Source organism: Amblyraja radiata, chromosome 7 (genome assembly GCF_010909765.2).
Source record: "Amblyraja radiata isolate CabotCenter1 chromosome 7, sAmbRad1.1.pri, whole genome shotgun sequence".
In the NCBI taxonomy this organism is placed as follows: domain Eukaryota; kingdom Metazoa; phylum Chordata; class Chondrichthyes; order Rajiformes; family Rajidae; genus Amblyraja; species Amblyraja radiata.
Window position 1 is genome coordinate 86,475,119 of NC_045962.1, and position 19,677 is coordinate 86,494,795.

Sequence of the window (19,677 nt, forward strand, 5' to 3'; positions counted from 1 at the left end):
ATCAGCCAGGCACAGCTCAAAGTCTACGATGTCGTCCACCTCCACCCCCAGCTCCGAGGAGATCAGGTTGAGCAGGACAGGCTGGTGCTTCTCACTCTGCAGGTGAAAACCACATTGCAACAACTCAGTCAGGACAGCACGGGTGTGGCGACACAGACCTTTCCCTGCCCAAGTTGACGGGACCCTGTGCTCTCTTAAACATTCATTAAAAAAACAAGTGAAGAGCATCTATTTTTTTTTAGATTGCTTTTCTCCTTTTGCATCATTTATCAACGATCGAGGATAAGGTGCGATCTTATAGAGGTGTACAAAATCACGAGAGGAGTAGATCGAGTAGACACACAGAGTCCCTTTCCCAGGATATGACTTGCAAAGTACATTACATCAAAAAGGCACAACAGAGGATGTACTCCCTGCGGCAGCTGAGCAAGCACAATCTGCCCCAGGCAACGATGGTCCAATTCTACACGGCCATCGTAGTCTGTCCTCACCTTCTCCATCATGGTCTGGTTTGGCTCAGCCACCAAGCACGACACCCGGAGGCTGCAGCGAATCGTCCGATCAGCAGAGAAGGTTATTGGCTGCAACCTTCCCTCCATTGATGAACTGTACACTGCAAGGGCCAGGAAGCGAGCGGGCAAGATCATCTCTGACCCCTCTCACCCTGGCCACAAACCCTTTGAATCACTTCCCTCTGGAAGGCGACTCCGGACTGTCAAAGCTGCCACAGCCAGACATAAAAACAGTTTTTATCCACGAGTAGTTGCTCTACTCAACAGCCAAAAATCTGTAGCCTCCCTTTGATCTGGTATTTTGTTGGTTCACATGCTTGATCAATGGTGTTTTATCATTAATGTTTTATTATTATTAATGTTTAGTGTTTCCTGAGTCATTCGTAACTGTCACTGTATGTCATGTTGTTACTTGTGGGCAGAGCACCAAGGCAAATTCCTTGTATGTGAATACTTGGCCAATAAACTTACTTACTTACGTACATCTAAAATGCCTAACCAATTCTATCCCCAGCATGGGCAGCTATTGATATGCAATTCTGAAGAAAATTGGGGATTATAGGGGATTTGAGGAACGGAGGACATCGGTTTAAGGTGAGGTGGAGGAAAGATTTAATAGAAATCTGATAGAATTATAGAAAAATAGAAATTTTCTATAAAAAATGTCTAAAAAAAAAAGAAATTTTCACACAAAGGGTATGGAACGTGCTGCCGGGGGAGGTAGTTGAGGAAGGGACTATCGCAACGTTTAAGAAACATTAGACACGTACGTGGATAGGACAGATCTAGAGGGATATGGGCCAACCGCAGGCAGATGTGAATAGTGTGGATGGGACATGTTGGTCGGTGTGGGCAAGTTGGGCTGAAGGGCCTGTTTGCAAGCTGTAAAACGCAATGACGTTGCACATGGGCTAAATGCACAGTCTTTTACCCAGAGTAGTGGGATCAAGAAGCAGAGGATATAGGGTTAAGGTGAGAGTTTAATGGGCAAAGTTAAGTTAAAGACTTAAGTGTATTTATACGAACCAAACACAGCGCGGAAACAGGCCCTTTGGCCCATCGGGCCCGTGCCGACCAGCGATCACCAGACTGATTCCTGGGATGTCAGGACTTTCATATGTAGAAAGACTGGATAGACTCGGCTTGTACTCGCTAGAATTTAGACGATTGAGGGGGGGATCTTATAGAAACGTACAAAATTCTTAAGGGGTTGGACAGGCTAGATGCAGGAAGATTGTTCCCGATGTTGGGGAAGTCCACGACAAGGGGTCACACAGTTTAAGGATAAGGGGGAAATCTTTTAGGACCGAGATGAGAAAAACATTTTTCACACAGAGAGTGGTGAATCTGTGGAATTCTCTGCCACAGAAAGTAGTTGAGGCCACAGTTCATTGGCTGTATTTAAGAGGGAGTTAGATGTGGCCCTTGTGGCTAAAGGGATCAGGGGGTATGGAGAGAAGGCAGGTACGGGATACTGAGTTGGATGATCAGCCATGATCACATTGAATGGCTGTGCAGGCTCGAAGGACCGAATGGCCTCTACTCCTGCACCTATTGTCTATGTTTCTATGTTTCAGCGCACACTAACACCATCCTACACACTAGGGACAAATTTTTTCATTTACCAAGCCAATTAACCTACAAACCTGTAGGTCCCCGAGTCTTCCCGAGTACCTGCCGTTAGCGTTACGAGCCGCTAAGAGACGTCCCCGAGCTCCGACGTACCCGCTACGTACATTCTCCGTGCTTACCACGAGTCTGATTTTTTTTTAAACTCGGGAGAACTCTTGGAATGAACTCGTACCGTGGGACAGGGTTATTAATCTACAGAGAACGAGTCTATTGTTGAAATTGCTTTGCGGACAGGGTACTTTACCATTTGGGTGGCCTCACAGGCGTTCCCGCTTGACTTCACTCCCGTCTCCAGCTGTTCTTGTACAGCTGTGGCAAGGATCGGCACCCTTGAAAGAAAGAAAACTTAGTGTTAGAAAACTGTAAAAAAACAAACTGTTCTACAGCTTTCTGAGACGATGCTGTTGACGTTGATGGAAGAGGCACGTGTAGATACAAGCGAGGAGCATGCCAGCTACACGGGGGGCAGATGTGTGTGGTGCGTCCGGCACCCCGCCCGTCGGAAACCAGCCCCACTGCGGTGCTAATGTTTTCAACGATGATGAGCTTTTTAGTTTTCGAACAGTTTTCAAGAGAGAGCTAGATAGGGCTCTTAAAAATAGCGGGGTCAGGGGATATGTGGAGAAGGCAGGAACGGGGTACTGATTGGGGATGATCAGCCATGATCACATTGAATGGCGGTGCTGGCTCGAAGGGCCGAATGGCCTACTCCTGCACCTATTGTCTATTGTTATCTATTAACTCTCTCTTGAATACATCCAGTGAATTGGCCTCCACCGCCCTCTGAGGCAGAGAATTCCACAGACTCACAAATCTCTGGGAGTAAAAGTGTTTCCTCATCTCAGTCCTAAATGGCCGACCCCTTATTCTTAAACTGTGACCCCTGGTTCTGGACTCCCCCAACATCGGGAACTTTTTTCTTGCATTTAGACTGCCCAATCCCTTAAGTTAAATTAAAAAAATTGTGAGCGATTATCGGCACCATATCCGAGGATGTGCTCTGGAGAGGTCCTAGTGCCGGTTGCTGGAGGGCTGGATCGCAGGGTCCTAGAGACCACTTTCGTGCTGAATGACTCTATATACGTCTTCATAGTGGGACTTGAAGGCCGGGCCAGGCCTGGTGAGGCAAGGGGGGAGAGAGAGGTGCGTTTTAAGGATCACATACGTACAGGTGAGTCTCCTTGTTGGGTCCGAAGCTGTCGTTCATGTCTCGCTGCAGGTGGATGGCCAGGTGTGGGATTCGAAGGATGGGGTCACGCACGTGGACCAGGTGTTGCTCCACACCTGAGGCCGTCTGGCGAGAGAAGAGAGACACAGTGAATCAGGTGCAACCTTCACGTGGGTCCGCCCTGTTTCGACGAATGCAATCAACCCGACGTGCGCAAACAAATAAGATCAAATAGAACAAGTTGTCCTAGAATGGGATGTCATATGAGGAAAGATTGAAAAGACTAGGCTTGTATTCACTGGAGTTTAGAAGGATGAGGGGGAGATCTTATAGAAACATATAAAATTATAAAAGGACTGGACAAGCTAGATGCAGGAAAAATGTTCCCAATGTTGGGCGAGTCCAGAACCAGGGGCCACAGTCTTAGAATAAAGGGGAGGCCATTTAAGACTGAGGTGAGAAAAAACTTTTTCACCCAGAGAGTTGTGAATTTATGGAATTCCCTGCCACAGAGGGCAGTGGAGGCCAAGTCACTGGATGGATTTAAGAGAGAGTTAGATAGAGCTCTAGGGGCTAGTGGAGTCAAGGGATATGGGGAGAAGGCAGGCACGGGTTATTGATTGGGGACGATCAGCCATGATCACAATGAATGGCGGTGCTGGCTTGAAGCGCCGAATGGCCTCCTCCTGCACCTATTTTCTATTGTATCTAACTTTAGGCTGTGCACGCAAGAATCAGAAGAAGAAAATTCAGTCTATCAGTTTAGTTTAGTTTATTGGCACGTGTACCGTGGTACAGTGAAAAGCTTTTGTTGTGTGCTATCTAGGCTTGGTTAGAGTGGATGTGGAGAGGATGTTTCCACTGGTGGGAGAGTCTAGGACCACAGAGGGCACAGCCTCAGAATTAAAGGATGTTCCTTCAGGAAGGAGATGAGGAGGAATTTCTTTAGTCAGAGGGTTCGATTAATCAGGAATTCATTGCCGAGATACGGTGAAAATCTTTTGTTGCGTGCAAGACAAAACATGAGTAGAAATCACCCCATTTACAGTGCACAGATACATGATAAGGGAATAACGTTTAATGCAAGGTAAAGCCAGCAAAGTCCGATCAAAGATAGTCCGAGGATCAGCAATGAGGTGGATAGTTGTTCAGGACTGACAAGTTAAACTGATCTCGTCTGACAATAGACAATAGGTGCAGGAGTAGGCCATTCGCCCCTTCGAGCCAGCACCGCCATTCAATGTGATCATGGCTGATCATCCCCAATCAGTGCCCCGTTCCTGCCTTCTCCCCATATCCCCTGACTCCGCTATCTTTAAGAGCCCTATCTAGCTCTCTCTTGAAAGCATCCAGAGAACCGGCCTCTACCGCCCTCTGAGGCAGAGAATTCCACAGACTCACCACTCTCTGTGAGAAAAAGTGTTTCCTCGTCTCCGTTCTAAATGGCTTACCCCTTATTCTTAAACTGTGTGGCCCCTGGTTCTGGACTCCCCCAACATCGGGAACATGTTTCCTGCCTCTAGCGTGTACAAACCCTTAACAAACTTACATGTTTCAATCAGATTCCCTCTCATCCTTCTAAACTCCAGAGTGTACAAGCCCAGCCGCTCCATTCTCTCAGCATATGACAGTCCCGCCATCCCGGGAATTAACCTTGTAAACCTACGCTGCACTCCCTCAATAGCAAGAATGTCCTTCCTCAAATTAGGGGACCAAAACTGCACACAATACTCCAGGTGTGGTCTCACTAAATAATAATAATGGATGGGATTTATATAGCGCCTTTCTAATACTCAAAGCGCTTTACATCGCATTATTCATTCACTCCTCAGTCACACTCGGTGGTGGTAAGCTACTTCTGTAGCCACAGCTGCCCTGGGGCAGACAGACGGAAGCGTGGCTGCCAATCTGCGCCTACGGCCCCTCCGACCACCACCAATCACTCACACACATTCACACACAGGCAAAGGTGGGTGAAGTGTCTTGCCCAAGGACACAACGACAGTATGCACTCCAAGCGGGATTCGAACCGGCTACCTTCCGGTTGCCAGCCGAACACTTAGCCCATTGTGCCATCTGTCGTCCCACTAGGGCCCTGTACAACTGCAGAAGGACCTCTTTGCTCCTGTATTCAACTCCTCTTGTGATAAAGGCCAACATGCCATTCGCTTTCTTCACTGCCTGCTGTACCTGCATGCTTAGTTGGTGGATAGTTGTTCAGGACTGACAAGTTAAACTGATCTCGTCTGCCTGCAGGCGATCCCTCTATTCCCTGCATTTCCATGTGTCTATCCTCTTAAACACCACTATCGTCTCTGCCTCCGCCTCCACCACCACCCCTGGCAGCACGTTCCTGCCACCCACCACGCTCTGTGTTCCAATACCTGCCCCACATATCTCCATTTACGGTGGCGCAGCGGTAGAGTTGCTGCCTTTCAGCGCCAGAGATCCGGGTTTGATCCTGACATGGAACAAAGTTTTTTCACTGTGCCTTGGTACACATGACAATAGTAAACCGACGCTCACTTGAGGGCCTGTCCCACTTACGCGACTTTTTCGACGACTGGCGACATGTCGCGGGGTGAAGCCTGTATGGACGCGAGGAGTCGCCCAAAGAGTCGTACCTTATTCTGGTCGCCGCTGGATTTTCAACATGTTGAACATTTTCGGTGACCTGCAACGACCTATGACGGGTGCCGGCAAGTCGCCGGGAAAAGTCACGTAAGTGGGACAGGCCCTTTGACCTGACTGGGTGGAGGTGGGAAAACCATGGGGGAAGGTGCTCGGGGCAATTACTCGAGCGGGAACGTGTGAAGCCTGCTCACCTTCACCAAAACCCTGCCAGCCACGGTGAGGTCCCGGTCAAACCAGGTGTTCCAGATGCCACCGCCGTAACATTCCACCCCCACCTGGAGGTAGCCCGCGTGTATCTTCTTGGACCTGACCTTCACCTGGTGGCGGAAACAAATGCAGAACATTGACAAACAGTTATAATCATATAACAATGACAGCACGGAAACAGGCCATCTCGGCCCTTCTAGTCCGTGCCGAACACTTACTCTCCCCTAGTCCCATCTACCTGCGCTCAGACCATAACCCTCCATTCCCTTCCCGTCCATATACCTATCCAATTTATTTTTAAATGATAAAATCGAACCTGCCTCCACCACCTTCACTGGAAGCTCATTCCACACAGCTACCACTCTCCGAGTAAAGAAGTTCCCCCTCATGTTGCCCCTAAACTTCTGTCCCTTAATTCTCAAATCATGTCCCCTTGTTTGAATCTTCCCTGCTCTCAATGGAAAAAGCTTATCTGTCTATCCCTCTAATCATTTTAAAGACCTCTATCAAGTCCCCCCTTAACCTTCTGCGCTCCAAAGAATAAAGACCTATCTTGTTCCACCTTTCTCTGTAACTTAGTTGCTGAAACCCAGGCAACATTCTAGTAAATCTCGTCTGTACTCTCTCTATTTTGTTGACATCTTTCCTGAAGTTGCAGGGTCAAATACAATATTCCCACTCCCTCTGGGTATCATCGGGAGTTACGCCGGCCACTGATCCAAACTCACCCGTAAACACGGACTGTCCGTGTGTGCACCAACCATACTGAACCCATTGCCTGCCTTGTACTTGCCTCCCACGGCAAAGGCGATTATAGTCGAATAGTTCCTGGTCATATAGTACTGTTTGAAAACAAACAAGAGCAACACACGGGTTCAGTCGGCAAGAAGTTTTACATAGAGTCACGGAGTGATACAGTGTGGAAACAGGCCCTTCGGACCAACTTGCCCACACCGGCCAACATGTCCCAGCTACACTAGTCCCACCTGCCTGCGTTTGGTCCATATCCCTCCAAACCTGTCCTGTCTATCCATGTAACTGTCTAACTGCTTCGTAAATGCTGGGATAGTCCCAGCCGCAACTACCTCCTCTGGCAGCTCGTTCCATACACCCACCACCCTTTGTGTGAAAAGGTTACCCCCTCAGATTCCTATTAAGTCCAGGAGCCACAGTCTTAGAATATGGTGGTGCAGGCTCGAAGGGCCGAATGGCCTACTCCTGCACCTATTTTCTATGTTTGTATGTTTCTAATAAAGGGGAGGTCATTTAAGACTGAGGTGAGAAAAAACTTTTTCACCCAGAGAGTTGTGAATTTGTGGAATTCCCTGCCACAGAGGGCAGTGGAGGCCAAGTCACTGGATGGATTTAAGAGAGAGTTAGATAGAGCTCTAGGGGCTAGTGGAGTCAAGGGATATGGGGAGAAGGCAGGCACGGGTTATTGATAGGGGACGATCAGCCATGATCACAATGAATGGTGGTGCTGACTCGAAGGGCCGAAGGGGCCTCCTCCTGCACCTATTTTCTAAGTTTCTATGTCCTCTGGCCCTCGATTCCCCTAGTCTGGGCAAGAGACTCAGTGCATCTACCCGATCAATGCCTCTCATGATTTTATACACATGACCTGCCGCAGAAGCCTAAATCCAGTCCCGTCTGTGAAACATTGTTGTGTGGAAGAGAGGGCATCTGGAAACATCCTCTCCATGTCCACTCTACCCAGGTGCCGACAACTCCCGTGATCCACGTCTCTGCTTAGTTTAGCCAAACTTACAAACAGGCCACCCACATGTGTACAGATACAGGATTAACGGATGATCATTTAATAGACTCATAGAGTGATACAGCGTGGAAACAGGCCCTTCGCTCCAACTTCCCCACACCGGCCAACTACTCCTTATTCTTAAACTGTGTGGCCCCTGGTTCTGGACTCCCCCAACATCGGGAACATGTTGTTTAAGAAGGATTGTCTGAAGAAGGGTTTCGGCACGAAACGTTGCCTATTTCCTTCGCTCCATAGATGCTGCTGCTCCCGCTGAGTTTCTCCAGCTTTTTTGTGTACCATCGGGAACATGTTTCCTGTCTCTAGCATGTCGAAACCCTGAATAATCTTATATGTTTCAATAAGATCCACTCTCATCCTTCTAAACTCCAGAGTGTACAAGCCCAGCCGCACCATTCTCTCAGCATATGACAGTCCCGCTGAAAGACTCCGGTCTCTCGGGACGGCTTTTGATGGGAATTCCCGGCACGAGTAACTGCCGTTTATGAGTTCGCCCCGTCGCCCCTCACTCACCTTGCTGGCAGGTTCCACATCCCAGTGATCGGCCTCCTTCAGCTCCTGGAAGCCAGCGGTTCGCAGGCGCCGCTTGCAGGCTTCAATAACTGCAATAAGAACAGAGGTGAATGAATACTTTCAGCAGGATGCTGCCTGTCCCGCTGAGTTCCTCCAGCATTTTGTGTCTATCTTCAGTGTAAACCAGCATCTGCAGTTCCTTCCTAAACATTCCTTGTTTAGGTTTATTATTGTCATGTGTACCGAGGTACAGTGAAAAGCTTTGCTTTGCACGCTGTCCAATCAAATAAGATAATATCATACAATAGACAATAGGTGCAGGAGTAGGCCATTTGGCCCATCTAGTCAGCACCGCCATTCAGTGATCATCCACAATCAGTACCCCGTTCCTGCCTTCTCTCCATATTCCCTGACTCCGCTATCTTTAAGAGCCCTATCTTGAAAGCTCTCTCTTGAAAGCATCCAGAGAACCTGCCTCCACCGCCCTCTGAGGCAGAGAATTCCACAGACTCATAACTCTCTGTGCCAAAAAGTGTTTCCTCGTCTCCGTTCTAAATGGCTTACTCCTTATTCTTAAACTGTGGCCCCTGGTTCTGGGCTTCCCCAACATCGGGACCATGTTTCCTGCCTCTAGCGTGTCCAAACCCTTAATAATCTTATATGTTTCAATAAGATTCCCTCTTGTCCTTCTAAACTCCAGAGTGTACAAGCCCTGCCGCTCCATTCTCTCAGCATATGACAGTCCCGCCATCCCGGGAATTAACCTTGTAAACCTACGCTGCACTCCCTCAATAGCAAGAATGTCCTTCCTCAAATTAGGGGAGCAAAACTGCACACGGATAAAATCAAGCCATATTCTAGTACAATGGGTAGAACAAAGAGGAAGACACAGAGTACAGAATATAGTTCTCAGCATTGTAGCGCATCAGTTCCACAGACAAAGTCCAATGTCCGTAATGGGGTAGAGGTGAATCAGACAGTACCCTTGCTCATGGAAGGACCATTCAGAAACCTGATAACAGAGGGGAAGTAGCTGTTCCTCATGGGCCTGTCCCACTTAGGCGACTGCCAGAGACTAGTTTTAATGGAATTCACCTCAACACCTGGTGACAACCTACGACAGCAAAATTTGTCGCCACTGTCGCCGAAAATGTGACAATTTTGCAGCAGTCGCCCAAAAAGCGCCTATGTGGGACAGGTCCACGGTGGTGCGCGCTTTCAAGCATCTGTACCTTCTGCCCGGATTTGAGAGGGGAGAAGAAGGAATAACTGGAATGCCAGGGTTAAGTTGGCTGCTTTCCCGAGGCAGCGTGAACCTCTCCCCCGCCAGGCAAAAGGTATAAAGGTGTGAAAACGCACACCTCCAGATTCAGGGACAGTTTCTTCCCGGCTGTTATCAGGCAACTGAATCAACCTACCACCAACCAGAGAGCGGTCCTGAACTACTATCTACCTCATTGGTGATCCTCGGACTATCCTTGATCGGACTTTGCTGGCTTTACCTTGCACTAAACAGTATTCCCTTATCATGTATGTGTAAGAAAGAACTGCAGATGCTGGTGAAAATCGAAGGTAGACACAAAATGCTGGAGTAACTCAGCGGGACAGGCAGCATCTATGGAGAGAAGGAATGGGTGACGTTTTGAGTCGAGATGGGTCTCAATCCGAAACGTCACCCATTCCTTCTCTCCAGAGATGCTGCCTGTCCCGCTGAGTTACTCCAGCATTTTGTGTCTTCCTTTATCATGTATCTACACACTGTAAACGGCTCGATTGTAATCATGTATTGTCTTTCCGCTGACTGGATAGCGCGCAACAAAAGCTTTTCCCTGTACCTCGGTACACGTGACAATAAACTAAACTAACAAAACTAAACTGTAGTCGGTGGGGAGTCTGGTCTGTTGTCGGACTTGGACAATAGGTCCACAACCAACACCACAGCACTGGTCAAGAGAGCCCAGCAGCGACTACACCCTCTCCGAAGACTACGTAAAGCAGGTCTCCCCACTACACATCTACGAACTTTTTATAGGGGGACAATCGAGAGCACATTAACCAACGGCATCACTTCCTGGTTCGGGAGCTGCAAGGCGTACGAACGGCACCAACTTGACAGGATTGTGAAGACCGGCAGCAGGATTATTGGTGCTCCACTCCCTTTCTTGCTGGACATATACAGGAAGAGATGTATCAACAGAGCCATCTCCATCATCAAAGACCCCTACCACCCATGGCATCACATATTCTCCATCCTGCCATCTGGGAAGAGGTACAGGAGCATTAGCTGCAAAACCAGCAGGATGCTCCTCAGCTTCTTCCCGCAGGCTATAAGACTGTTAAACGGACTTTGCCCCCTGCCAAAGTATCGCGCACCAACCACCAACCTGGACAGAGCCACTGTCGTGCCGCTGCCGATCGGAACGCCTGTTGATGTTTAGTTGAGAGTAGTGTTAAACTTGTTCATGATATATGTATTTTTATTTCTATTTATTTTTTTTGCTGCACACTGAATGGACACTGGTTTGAGTAACGTTTTTTTGTTTCCTCTGGGTATGTGAGTACTCAGGAAAATAACAATAAAGATATACCATACAATACTTGCTATCCTCTGTTCGATCTTCCTATCACAAGTTTCAGCTAGCTCAGCGTGACTTTGGTCTTATCATTTGCACCTTCTGTAATTGGTGATGGGATATGCAACAAATCTCCAGTCTGTTCCACGGACTTTGGATGCCACTGATATCAAGCAGCTCCTCCATAGCAATGAATTGAGCTCCTTTTTATGGCCACTTTGCTTCTGGAAGCCTTGACCCTTGGTAATGTAGATTGTTGTTATCAGTCTCTGGTATTTGCAGAGTCGGCTTTATACAACAGTCGTTCACAGGGCAAGAGATTGTGTGCATCTACCCGATCTATTCCTCTCATGATTTTATACACCTCTATAAGATCACCCCTCATCCTCCTGCGCTCCAAGGAATAGAGTCCCAGCCTGCTCAACCTCTCCCTGTAGTACAGGCCCTCTAGCGTTGGAAAACCCCCCCGTAAATCTTCTCCGTAAATCTTTCCTATAGCATGGTGCCCAGAGCTGAACACAATACTTTAAATGCGGCCTCACCAGGGCCTAATTTGAGGAAGGACATTCTTGCTATTGAGGGAGTGCAGCGTAGGTTTACAAGGCTAATTCCGGGGATGGCGGGACTGTCATATGCTGAGAGAATGGAGCGGTTGGGCTTGTGCACTCTGGAGTTTAGAAGGATGAGAAGTTATCTTATTGAAACATACAAGATTATTAAGGGTTTGGACACGCTAGAGGTTCCCGATGTTGGGGGAGTCCAGAACCAGGGGCCACACAGTTTAAGAATAAGGGGTAAGCCATTTAGAACGGAGATGAGGAAACACTTTTTCACACAGAGAATGGTGAGTCTGTGGAATTCTCTGCCTCAGAGGGCGGTGGTGGCCAGTTCTCTGGATACTTTCAAGAGAGAGCTAGAAAGGGCTCTTAAAGATAGCGGAGTCAGGGGATATGGGGAGAAGGCAGGAACGGGATACTGATTGGGGATGATCAGCCATGATCACATTGAACGGCGGTGCTGGCTTGAAGGGCCGAATGGCCTACTCCTGCACCTATTGTCTAATACAATTGCAACATGACCTCCCAACTTCTATACTCAAGAATACTCAACAGCATCAACTTACCGTGATAGGGGGATACTCCTTCATCCACAAAGGCCAGGAACTCCTTTGCAGCGTTCTGCATCGCCTCTTTCAAACTTCTCTGAGCTGCGGACTGAGGAGTGAAGAGCAAAAGAACACAATGAATGAATGAATGAATGAACGGGAGAGCAGGAGGAGGCCACCAATACTCACGTGTCCGTCTAATGGGATAGATGGCCAACTTGAACTCTGCAGATCTGGTCCTCAGCAAACATTTAGTTAGAAACATAGAATATAGGTACAGGAGTGGGCCATTTGGCCCTTCGAGCCTGCACCACCATTCGATATGATCATGGCTGATCATCCAACTCAGTTTCCTGTACCTGCCTTCTCTCCATACCCCCTGATCCCTTTAGCCACAAGGGCCACATCTAACTCCCTCTTAAATATAGCCAATGAACTGGCCTCAACTACCTTCTGTGGCAGAGAATTCCAGAGATTCACCACTCTCTGTGTGAAAAAGGTTTTCCTCATCTCGGTCCTAAAATATTTCCCCTTTATCCTTAAACTGTGACCCCTTGTTCTGGACTTTCCCAACATCGGGAACAATCTTCCTGCATCTAGCCTGTCCAACCCCTTAAGAATTTTGTAAGTTTCTATAAGATCCCCCCTCAATCTTCTAAATTCTAGGAGTACAAGCCGAGTCTATCCAGTCTTTCTTCATATGAAAGTCCTGACATCCCAGGAATCAGTCTGGTGAACCATCTCTGTACTCCCTCCATGGCAAGAATGTCTTTCCTCAGATTAGGAGACCAAAACTGTACGCAATACTCCAGGTGTGGTCTCACCAAGACCCTGTACAACTGCAGTAGAACCTCCCTGCTCCTATACTCAAATCCTTTTGCTATGAATGCTAACATACCATTCGCCTTCTTCACTGCCTGCTGCACCTGCATGCCTACTTTTAATGACTGGTGTACCATGATGGACGGCCAACTTGAACACTGCAGCTCTGGTCCTCAGCAAACATTTAGTTTAGACGAACAGCGTGGAAACAGGCCCTTCGGCCCACTCACTCCACTCTGACCACCGTCACCAGTACACTAGTTCTATGCCACACACTACGGACAATTTACTGCAGCCGATTGCTCTACAAACCTGCACGTTTTGGGAGTGTGGGAGGAAACCGGAGCACCCGGAGAAAGACCACGCGGTCAATGGGGAGAACATACAAACTCCGTACAGACAGCACCTGTAGTCAGGATGGAACCCGCGTCTCTGAGGCAGCAACTCTACCGCTGCACCACCCTGACAATGAAACACACTTGACTCTGAAGTCACCGATCGGCTCCTTGGTTTTGTTGGTGTTGAGAAGGGGGTGTGTAGGCTACGCTGTCATTCAGCCAGGTGTTCTATCCCTCTCCTGTACACGGACTCATCACCACCCATGGTCTGGCCAACAACAACATCCATTCAACAATGGGAGGGTGGTGGCCCAACTCTTTCACTTTCACTTTCACATTCAGTTTAGTTTCAGATTAGTTTTCTGTCACGCACGGCAAATTGTCCTTGTTCTCATGAAAGTCACAGAGTCAACAGGTCAAGTAGGAGCAGATTTAGGCCATTCGGCCCATCAAGTCCAATCCGCCATTTAATCATTGCTGGCCTATCTTTCCTCTCAACCTCTTTCTCCAGAGTGGGGAAATTCAGAGTGTCTCTGGGGATCCTCCAGTGCTTCTACTCAGCGGCTGTGGAAAGCATCTTGCCCGGAAACATCACGGTTTGGTTTGGAATCTGCTCTGCCCAGGACAAGAAGGCTCTGCAGAGAGTAGTGCGTTCGGCCAAACGCACTATGGGAACTTCACTCGCCCCCCTCTGCAGGAACTATACATCAGGAGGTGCAACTCCAGAGCCAACAAGATCATGGGAGACCCCTTCCACCCCAGCAACGGACTGTTCCGGCTGCTACGGTCAGGCAAACGCCTCCGTTGCCATGCTGTGAGAACGGAGAGGATGAGAAGGAGTTTCTTCCCAGAGGCCATTCGGACTGTAAACTCCGATCTCTCCAGGGACTAACTTTACTGAACCACTCTACTGTGGTGTGGTGGCTTTTTAAAATTGCTGTTTTTTTTCCTTTTTCTTCCCTCCCTCCCACAAATATGAAATATGTGAATATGTGATTCTGTTCCATTCTGTTTCTAGTTTGTTTGTTTGTTTGTTTGCACAATCGCGAGCATTGCCACTTTTCATTTCACTGCACATCTCGTATGTGTATGTGATGAATAAACTTGACTTGACTTGGGGGACGGCCGCGAGAGAGGGGGAGGAACGACATGAGTGGGGGGGGGGGAAGAACAAAGGGGGTACTGGTGCAGGGGGGAAATTTGTGACTATGTAAGCCCCCTTTATGGATGACTATTTGCATACGGGATCTATCGCAGTCGCTGCCTCAAAAAGGCAGCCAGCATCATCAAAGACCCACACCATCCTGGCCACACACTCATCTTTCCGTTGCCATCAGGTAGAAGGTACAGGAGCCTGAAATCTGCAACATCCAGGTTCAGGAACAGCTTCTTCCCCACAGCCATCAGGCTATTAAACACAACACCAAACAAGCTCTGAAGAATAACTGTCTATTATTACTATTGCACTTTATCTGTTTATTTATTGTGTACATATATGGTCTATGGTCGATAAAACAGAATTCTTCCACATAGGCTCCAAAGCCACACTCAGCAAAATCAATAACCCCACTCTCACCATCGACGGCACCACTGTCTCCCCATCTCCCCAGGCCCGCAACCTTGGCGTGATCTTTGATTCCACCCTCTCCCTTGAGCCTCACATCCGCCATGTCATTAAAACCTCCTTCTTTCACCTCCGCAACATCGCCAAACTCAGACCCTCTCTCACACCTCCCGCTGCTGAAAGACTCATCCATGCCTTCATCTCCTCCCGACTGGACTACTGCAACTCACTTCTCCTTGGCATCAGCTCCACCTACATCAACCGACTCCAACTGGTCCAGAACGCAGCCACCCGACTCATCATCCGCACCAAATCCTGGCATTGCATCACTCCAGTCCTCAAACAACTTCACTGGCTTCCCATCTCCCACCGGATCACCTACAAAATCCTGGTCCTCACCTACAAAGCCCTCCACCATCTGGCCCCCCCATATCTCACTGACCTCCTCTCCCCCTACCAACCCTCACGGTCCCTCAGATCCACATCAGCCGGTCTCCTCTCCATCCACAAGTCCAACCTCCGCAGTTTTGGGGACAGAGCCTTCTCCAGGGCAGCTCCCAGGCTCTGGAACTCCCTCCCCCAACTGATCTGCAATTCCGTGTCCCTCATCATCTTCCAGTCCCGCCTCAAGACCCATCTCATCACCTCTGCCTATCCTTAGCCCCACGTCCCCCTCCCTTTTCATCTGTGCTTGAATTGCCTCATATTGTGTTTTGAATTGAATTCTGTCTTTAATTTGTGTACTAGTCATGTCTCTACTATTTAATTCATTCCGCTTACATGTTTTTCCTCATCTTGCTAAATTTTTGTAAGGTGTCCTTGAGACTCTTGAAAGGCGCCCATAAATAAAATGTATTATTATTATATAGACACAGTGAACTTTTATCTCCTGTTCTGTATTATGTTTACATATTCTGTTGAGCTGCAGCAAGCAAGAATTTCATTGTCCTATCTGGGACACATGACAATAAAACTCTCTTGACTCTTGCAGGCACAGAATTTCACCATGACAATAAAGTATTCAATTCAATGGCAGAATTAGGCCATTCGGCCCATCATGTTCGCACCGCCATTTAATCAAGGCTGCTCTATCTTTCCTTCACAACCCCATTCTGCTGCAGTGTTCATGTGAACAAGCAGCTAGGGGTTTCATTTAGTTTATTGTCATGTGTAACCACGGTCCAGTGAAAAGCTGTGGAAGAAAGAACTGCCGATGCTGGTGAAAATCAAAGGTAGACACAAAATGCTGGAGTAACTCAGCGGGACAGGCAGCATCTCTGGAGAGAAGGAATGGGTGACGTTTCAGGTCGAAACCCTTCTTCAGACTGATGTCGGGGGAGGGGGCGGGACAGAGATAGAATGTAGTCGGAGACAATAAGACTGGTGGGAGAACTGGGAAGGGGGAGGGGATGGAGGGAGAGAGCAAGGGCTACCATAAGTTAGAGAAGTCAATGTTCATACCGCTGGGGTGTAAACTACCCAAGCGAAATATGAGATGCTGTTATTCCAGTTTGCGCTGGGCCTCACTGACAATGGAGGAGGTCCAGGGCAGAAAGGTCAGATTAGGAATGCGAGGGGGAGTTGAAGTGCTGAGCCACCGGGAGATCAGGTTGGTTATTGCGAACTGAGCGGAGGTGTTCAGCGAAACGATCGCCGAGCCTGCGCTTGGTCTCGCCGATGTAGAGACGTTGACACCTGGAACAGCGGATGCAGTAGATGAGGTTGTCCAGTGAAAAGCTTTTTTGTTGCGTGCTATCCAGTCAGCGCAAAGACTATACATGACTGTAATCAATCCGTCCACAGTGTACAGATACAGTATAAAGGGAATAAAACCTAGTACAAAATAATGCCCAGTAAATTATGAGTAAAGTTACTTCAAAGGTCTCCAATGAGGTTGTTTGTCAGGACCGCTCTGAAGTTGATGGTGGGATGGTTCAGTTGCCTAATAACAGCTGGGAAGAAACTGTCCCTGAATCTGGAGGTGTGCGTTTTCCTCACCTGCCTCAGGAGTCTGACCATCGATCACTAGTTCTATCCTACACACATGAGGGGGAAATTTACCGGAGCCAATTAACCTACAAACCTGCATGTATTCAGGGATGTGGGAGGAAACCAGAGCACCCGGAGAAAGCCCACGCGGTCACGGGGAGAACGTACAAACTCCGTAGAAAGCCCATGAGGTCACGGGGAGAACGTACAAACTCCGTACAGACAGCACCCGTAGTCAGGATCGAACCTGGGACTCTGGTGCTGTGATCCAAGGCTTCTGCATTCATACAAGGCTTCTGGATGTCCTGCAAGGGTGTGTTCTCAGTCCCTGCAGTCTCCTCTCTTGACAATTAAACACTCTTTAACTATGTACAGAAGCTTTGAAAGCGCGTACCACCAGACTCAGGAACAGCTTTCTTCCCCTCTTTTATCGGGTTTATGAACAGTTGACTTTCTGAAGACAATAGACAATAGGTGCAGGAGTAGGCCATTCGGCCCTTCGAGCCAGCACCGCCGTTCAATGTGATCATGGCTGATCATCTCCAATCAGTACCCCGTTCCTGCCTTCTCCCCATATCCCCTGACTCCGCTATCTTTAAGAGCCCTATCTAGCTCTCTCTTGAAAGTATCCAGAGAACCGGCCTCCACCGCCCTCTTGGGCAGAGAATTCCACAGACTCACAACTCTCTGTGTGGAAAAAGTGTTTCCTCGTCTCCGTTCTAAATGGCTTATCCCTTATTCTTAAACTGTGGCCCTTGGTTCTGGACTCCCCCAACATCGGGAACATGTTTCTTGCCTCTAGCGTGTCCAAGCCCTTAATAATCTTATATGTTTCAATAAGCGGCTCATTTCAATACGTTTTAATAAGTTTCAATATACAATACAATTTATTTGTTGTCAAATTTGGTTTCTGCAGTCATACACACAAGAAATGTGTGTTTCAATAAGTTCCGATTAGCTGCTAGGTTTCTGTTGGTGGAAAGGGGGTTACCATTCAGCCAGGTGTTCTATCCCTCTTCTATTCATAGAAACATAGAAAATAGGTGCAGGAGTAGGCCATTCGGCCCTTCGAGCCTGCACCGCCATTCAATATGATCATGGCTGATCATCCAACTCAGTATCCTGTACCTGCCTTCTCTCCACACCTCCTGATCCCTTTAGCCACAAGGGCCACATCTAACTCCCTCTTAAATATAGCCAATGAACTGGCCTCAACTACCTTTTGCGGGAGAGAATTCCAGAGATTCACCACTCTCTGTGTGAAAAAAGTTTTCCTCATCTCGGTCCTAAAAGATTTCCCCCTTATCCTTAAACTGTGACCCCTTGTTCTGTACTTCCCCAACATCGGGAACAATCTTCCTGCATCTAGCCTGTCCAACCCCTTAAGAATTTAGTAAGTTTCTATAAGATCCCCCCTCAATCTTCTAATCTGACTAATCAGCACCCATGGTCTAGCCAACAACAACATCTATCCAACAATGGAAGGCAGTGGCCCAACATTCTCACTTTCATATTCAGTTTAGTTTCAGATCAGCTTTCTGTCACGCACGACAAATAGAAATGAGAATCTGTGGAATTCTTGACCACAGAAGGCTGTGGAGGCCACAAGCCAATGGATATTTTTAAGGCAAAGATAGATAGGTTCTTGATTAGTACGGGTGTCAGGGGATATGGGGAGAAGGCAGGGGAATGGGGTTGAGAGGGAAAGATAGATCAGCCATGATTGAATGGCGGAGTAGACACAGTCATAGTGTGGAAACAAGCCCTTCGGCCCAACTTACCCACACCGGCCGACATGTCCCAGCTACACTAGTCCCATTTGGTCCATATCCCTCCAATCCCACCAAAAGTCTTATATCTGCCTATGGCTTGATCAGGGAGCCATGCACCTGCACTCCTGGATCCCTCTGCTCTGCAACATTGCCCAGAGGCCTACCATTCACTGTGTAGGTCAAAAAATGCAACACCTCACACATCTCGGTATTAAATTCCATCAATCATTCCTCAGCCCACCTGGCCAATCGATCCAGATCCTGCTGCAATCTTTCACAACCATCTTCACTATTTGCCGAACCACCCACTTTTGGATCATCAGCAAATTTGCTAATCTTGCACTCGATGGGCCGAATGGCCTAATTCTCCTCCATGGACTTATGAGTCCCTCGTTCACATGAAATTTGCAGTGTAAATATGTTTATGCTGGGAGTCGGATCCTTGTCTTTTTTAAGAAGTGAAATAGATGCCTGTGAAAGGGTGGGGGGTCCCTCTCCCCTCCAAACCCCCCTCCAACTCTCTCCCCTCCCCTCTACCCCCTCATCTCTCCCCTCTACTCTCTTGCCCCCGCCCTCCCCTCCCCCCTCTCTCCCCCCCTTACCCTTCCTGTCCCTCACCCCTCCCCCTCCCGTCTCCCCCCTCCCCCCCCCCCCCCCGTGTGTATGGGAGGTGGTCAGTGTGCGTGTGATGCCTCAGCACCCATGCGACCGCACGTTGAGGGAACGGGACCCAGCGGTCTCCCCTCCCTCCGTACCCCCCCTGTGTTTGTGGGGAGTGGTTAGTGTGCGTGTGAAGCCGCATTACCACCCCCCCCCCCCACGTTGGGGGAAACAGACCCAGCGGGTCTGCACTTAGTCTAGTTTCTTATAAAATTCTAATGGGTAGCCGTCAGGGCCCTGGGTTTTACCACTTTGCATCGCCATAATGGCATTATTAATCTCTTCCTGCTCTCTTTCCAAATCTTCTAAGAAATTCTCTTCATGGCGCCAAGAGCATTTACAGCAGATAAGTTCCACCAGGGAGCAGGTGGCCGGTGCCAATGACAGGCAGCGGCCACTCAGCCCAGCCTC

At 48.5% G+C, this 19,677-nt stretch overlaps 1 protein-coding gene across 3 annotated transcripts in view; it reads right to left on the bottom strand.

Annotated features, from left to right (window-relative positions):
- The window catches only part of LOC116975607 (aspartyl aminopeptidase), a 60,031-nt gene that overhangs the window by 19,283 nt on the left and 21,071 nt on the right, over positions 1-19,677 (bottom strand). For 2 of the 3 annotated variants that reach the window (XM_033024913.1, XM_033024912.1), the window contains exons 2-8: positions 12,140-12,230; positions 8,444-8,532; positions 6,882-6,995; positions 6,138-6,263; positions 3,314-3,438; positions 2,389-2,473; positions 1-96 (exon numbers count right to left, since the gene is read on the bottom strand). The exon at positions 1-96 is cut by the window's left edge and continues 12 nt beyond it. In XM_033024913.1, coding sequence (XP_032880804.1) covers positions 1-96; positions 2,389-2,473; positions 3,314-3,438; positions 6,138-6,263; positions 6,882-6,995; positions 8,444-8,532; positions 12,140-12,230 — 726 coding nt within the window. Of the gene's footprint in view, positions 97-2,388; positions 2,474-3,313; positions 3,439-6,137; positions 6,264-6,881; positions 6,996-8,443; positions 8,533-12,139; positions 12,233-19,677 lie in introns of all 3 variants that reach the window. The other variant, XM_033024911.1, reaches the window with a different exon arrangement.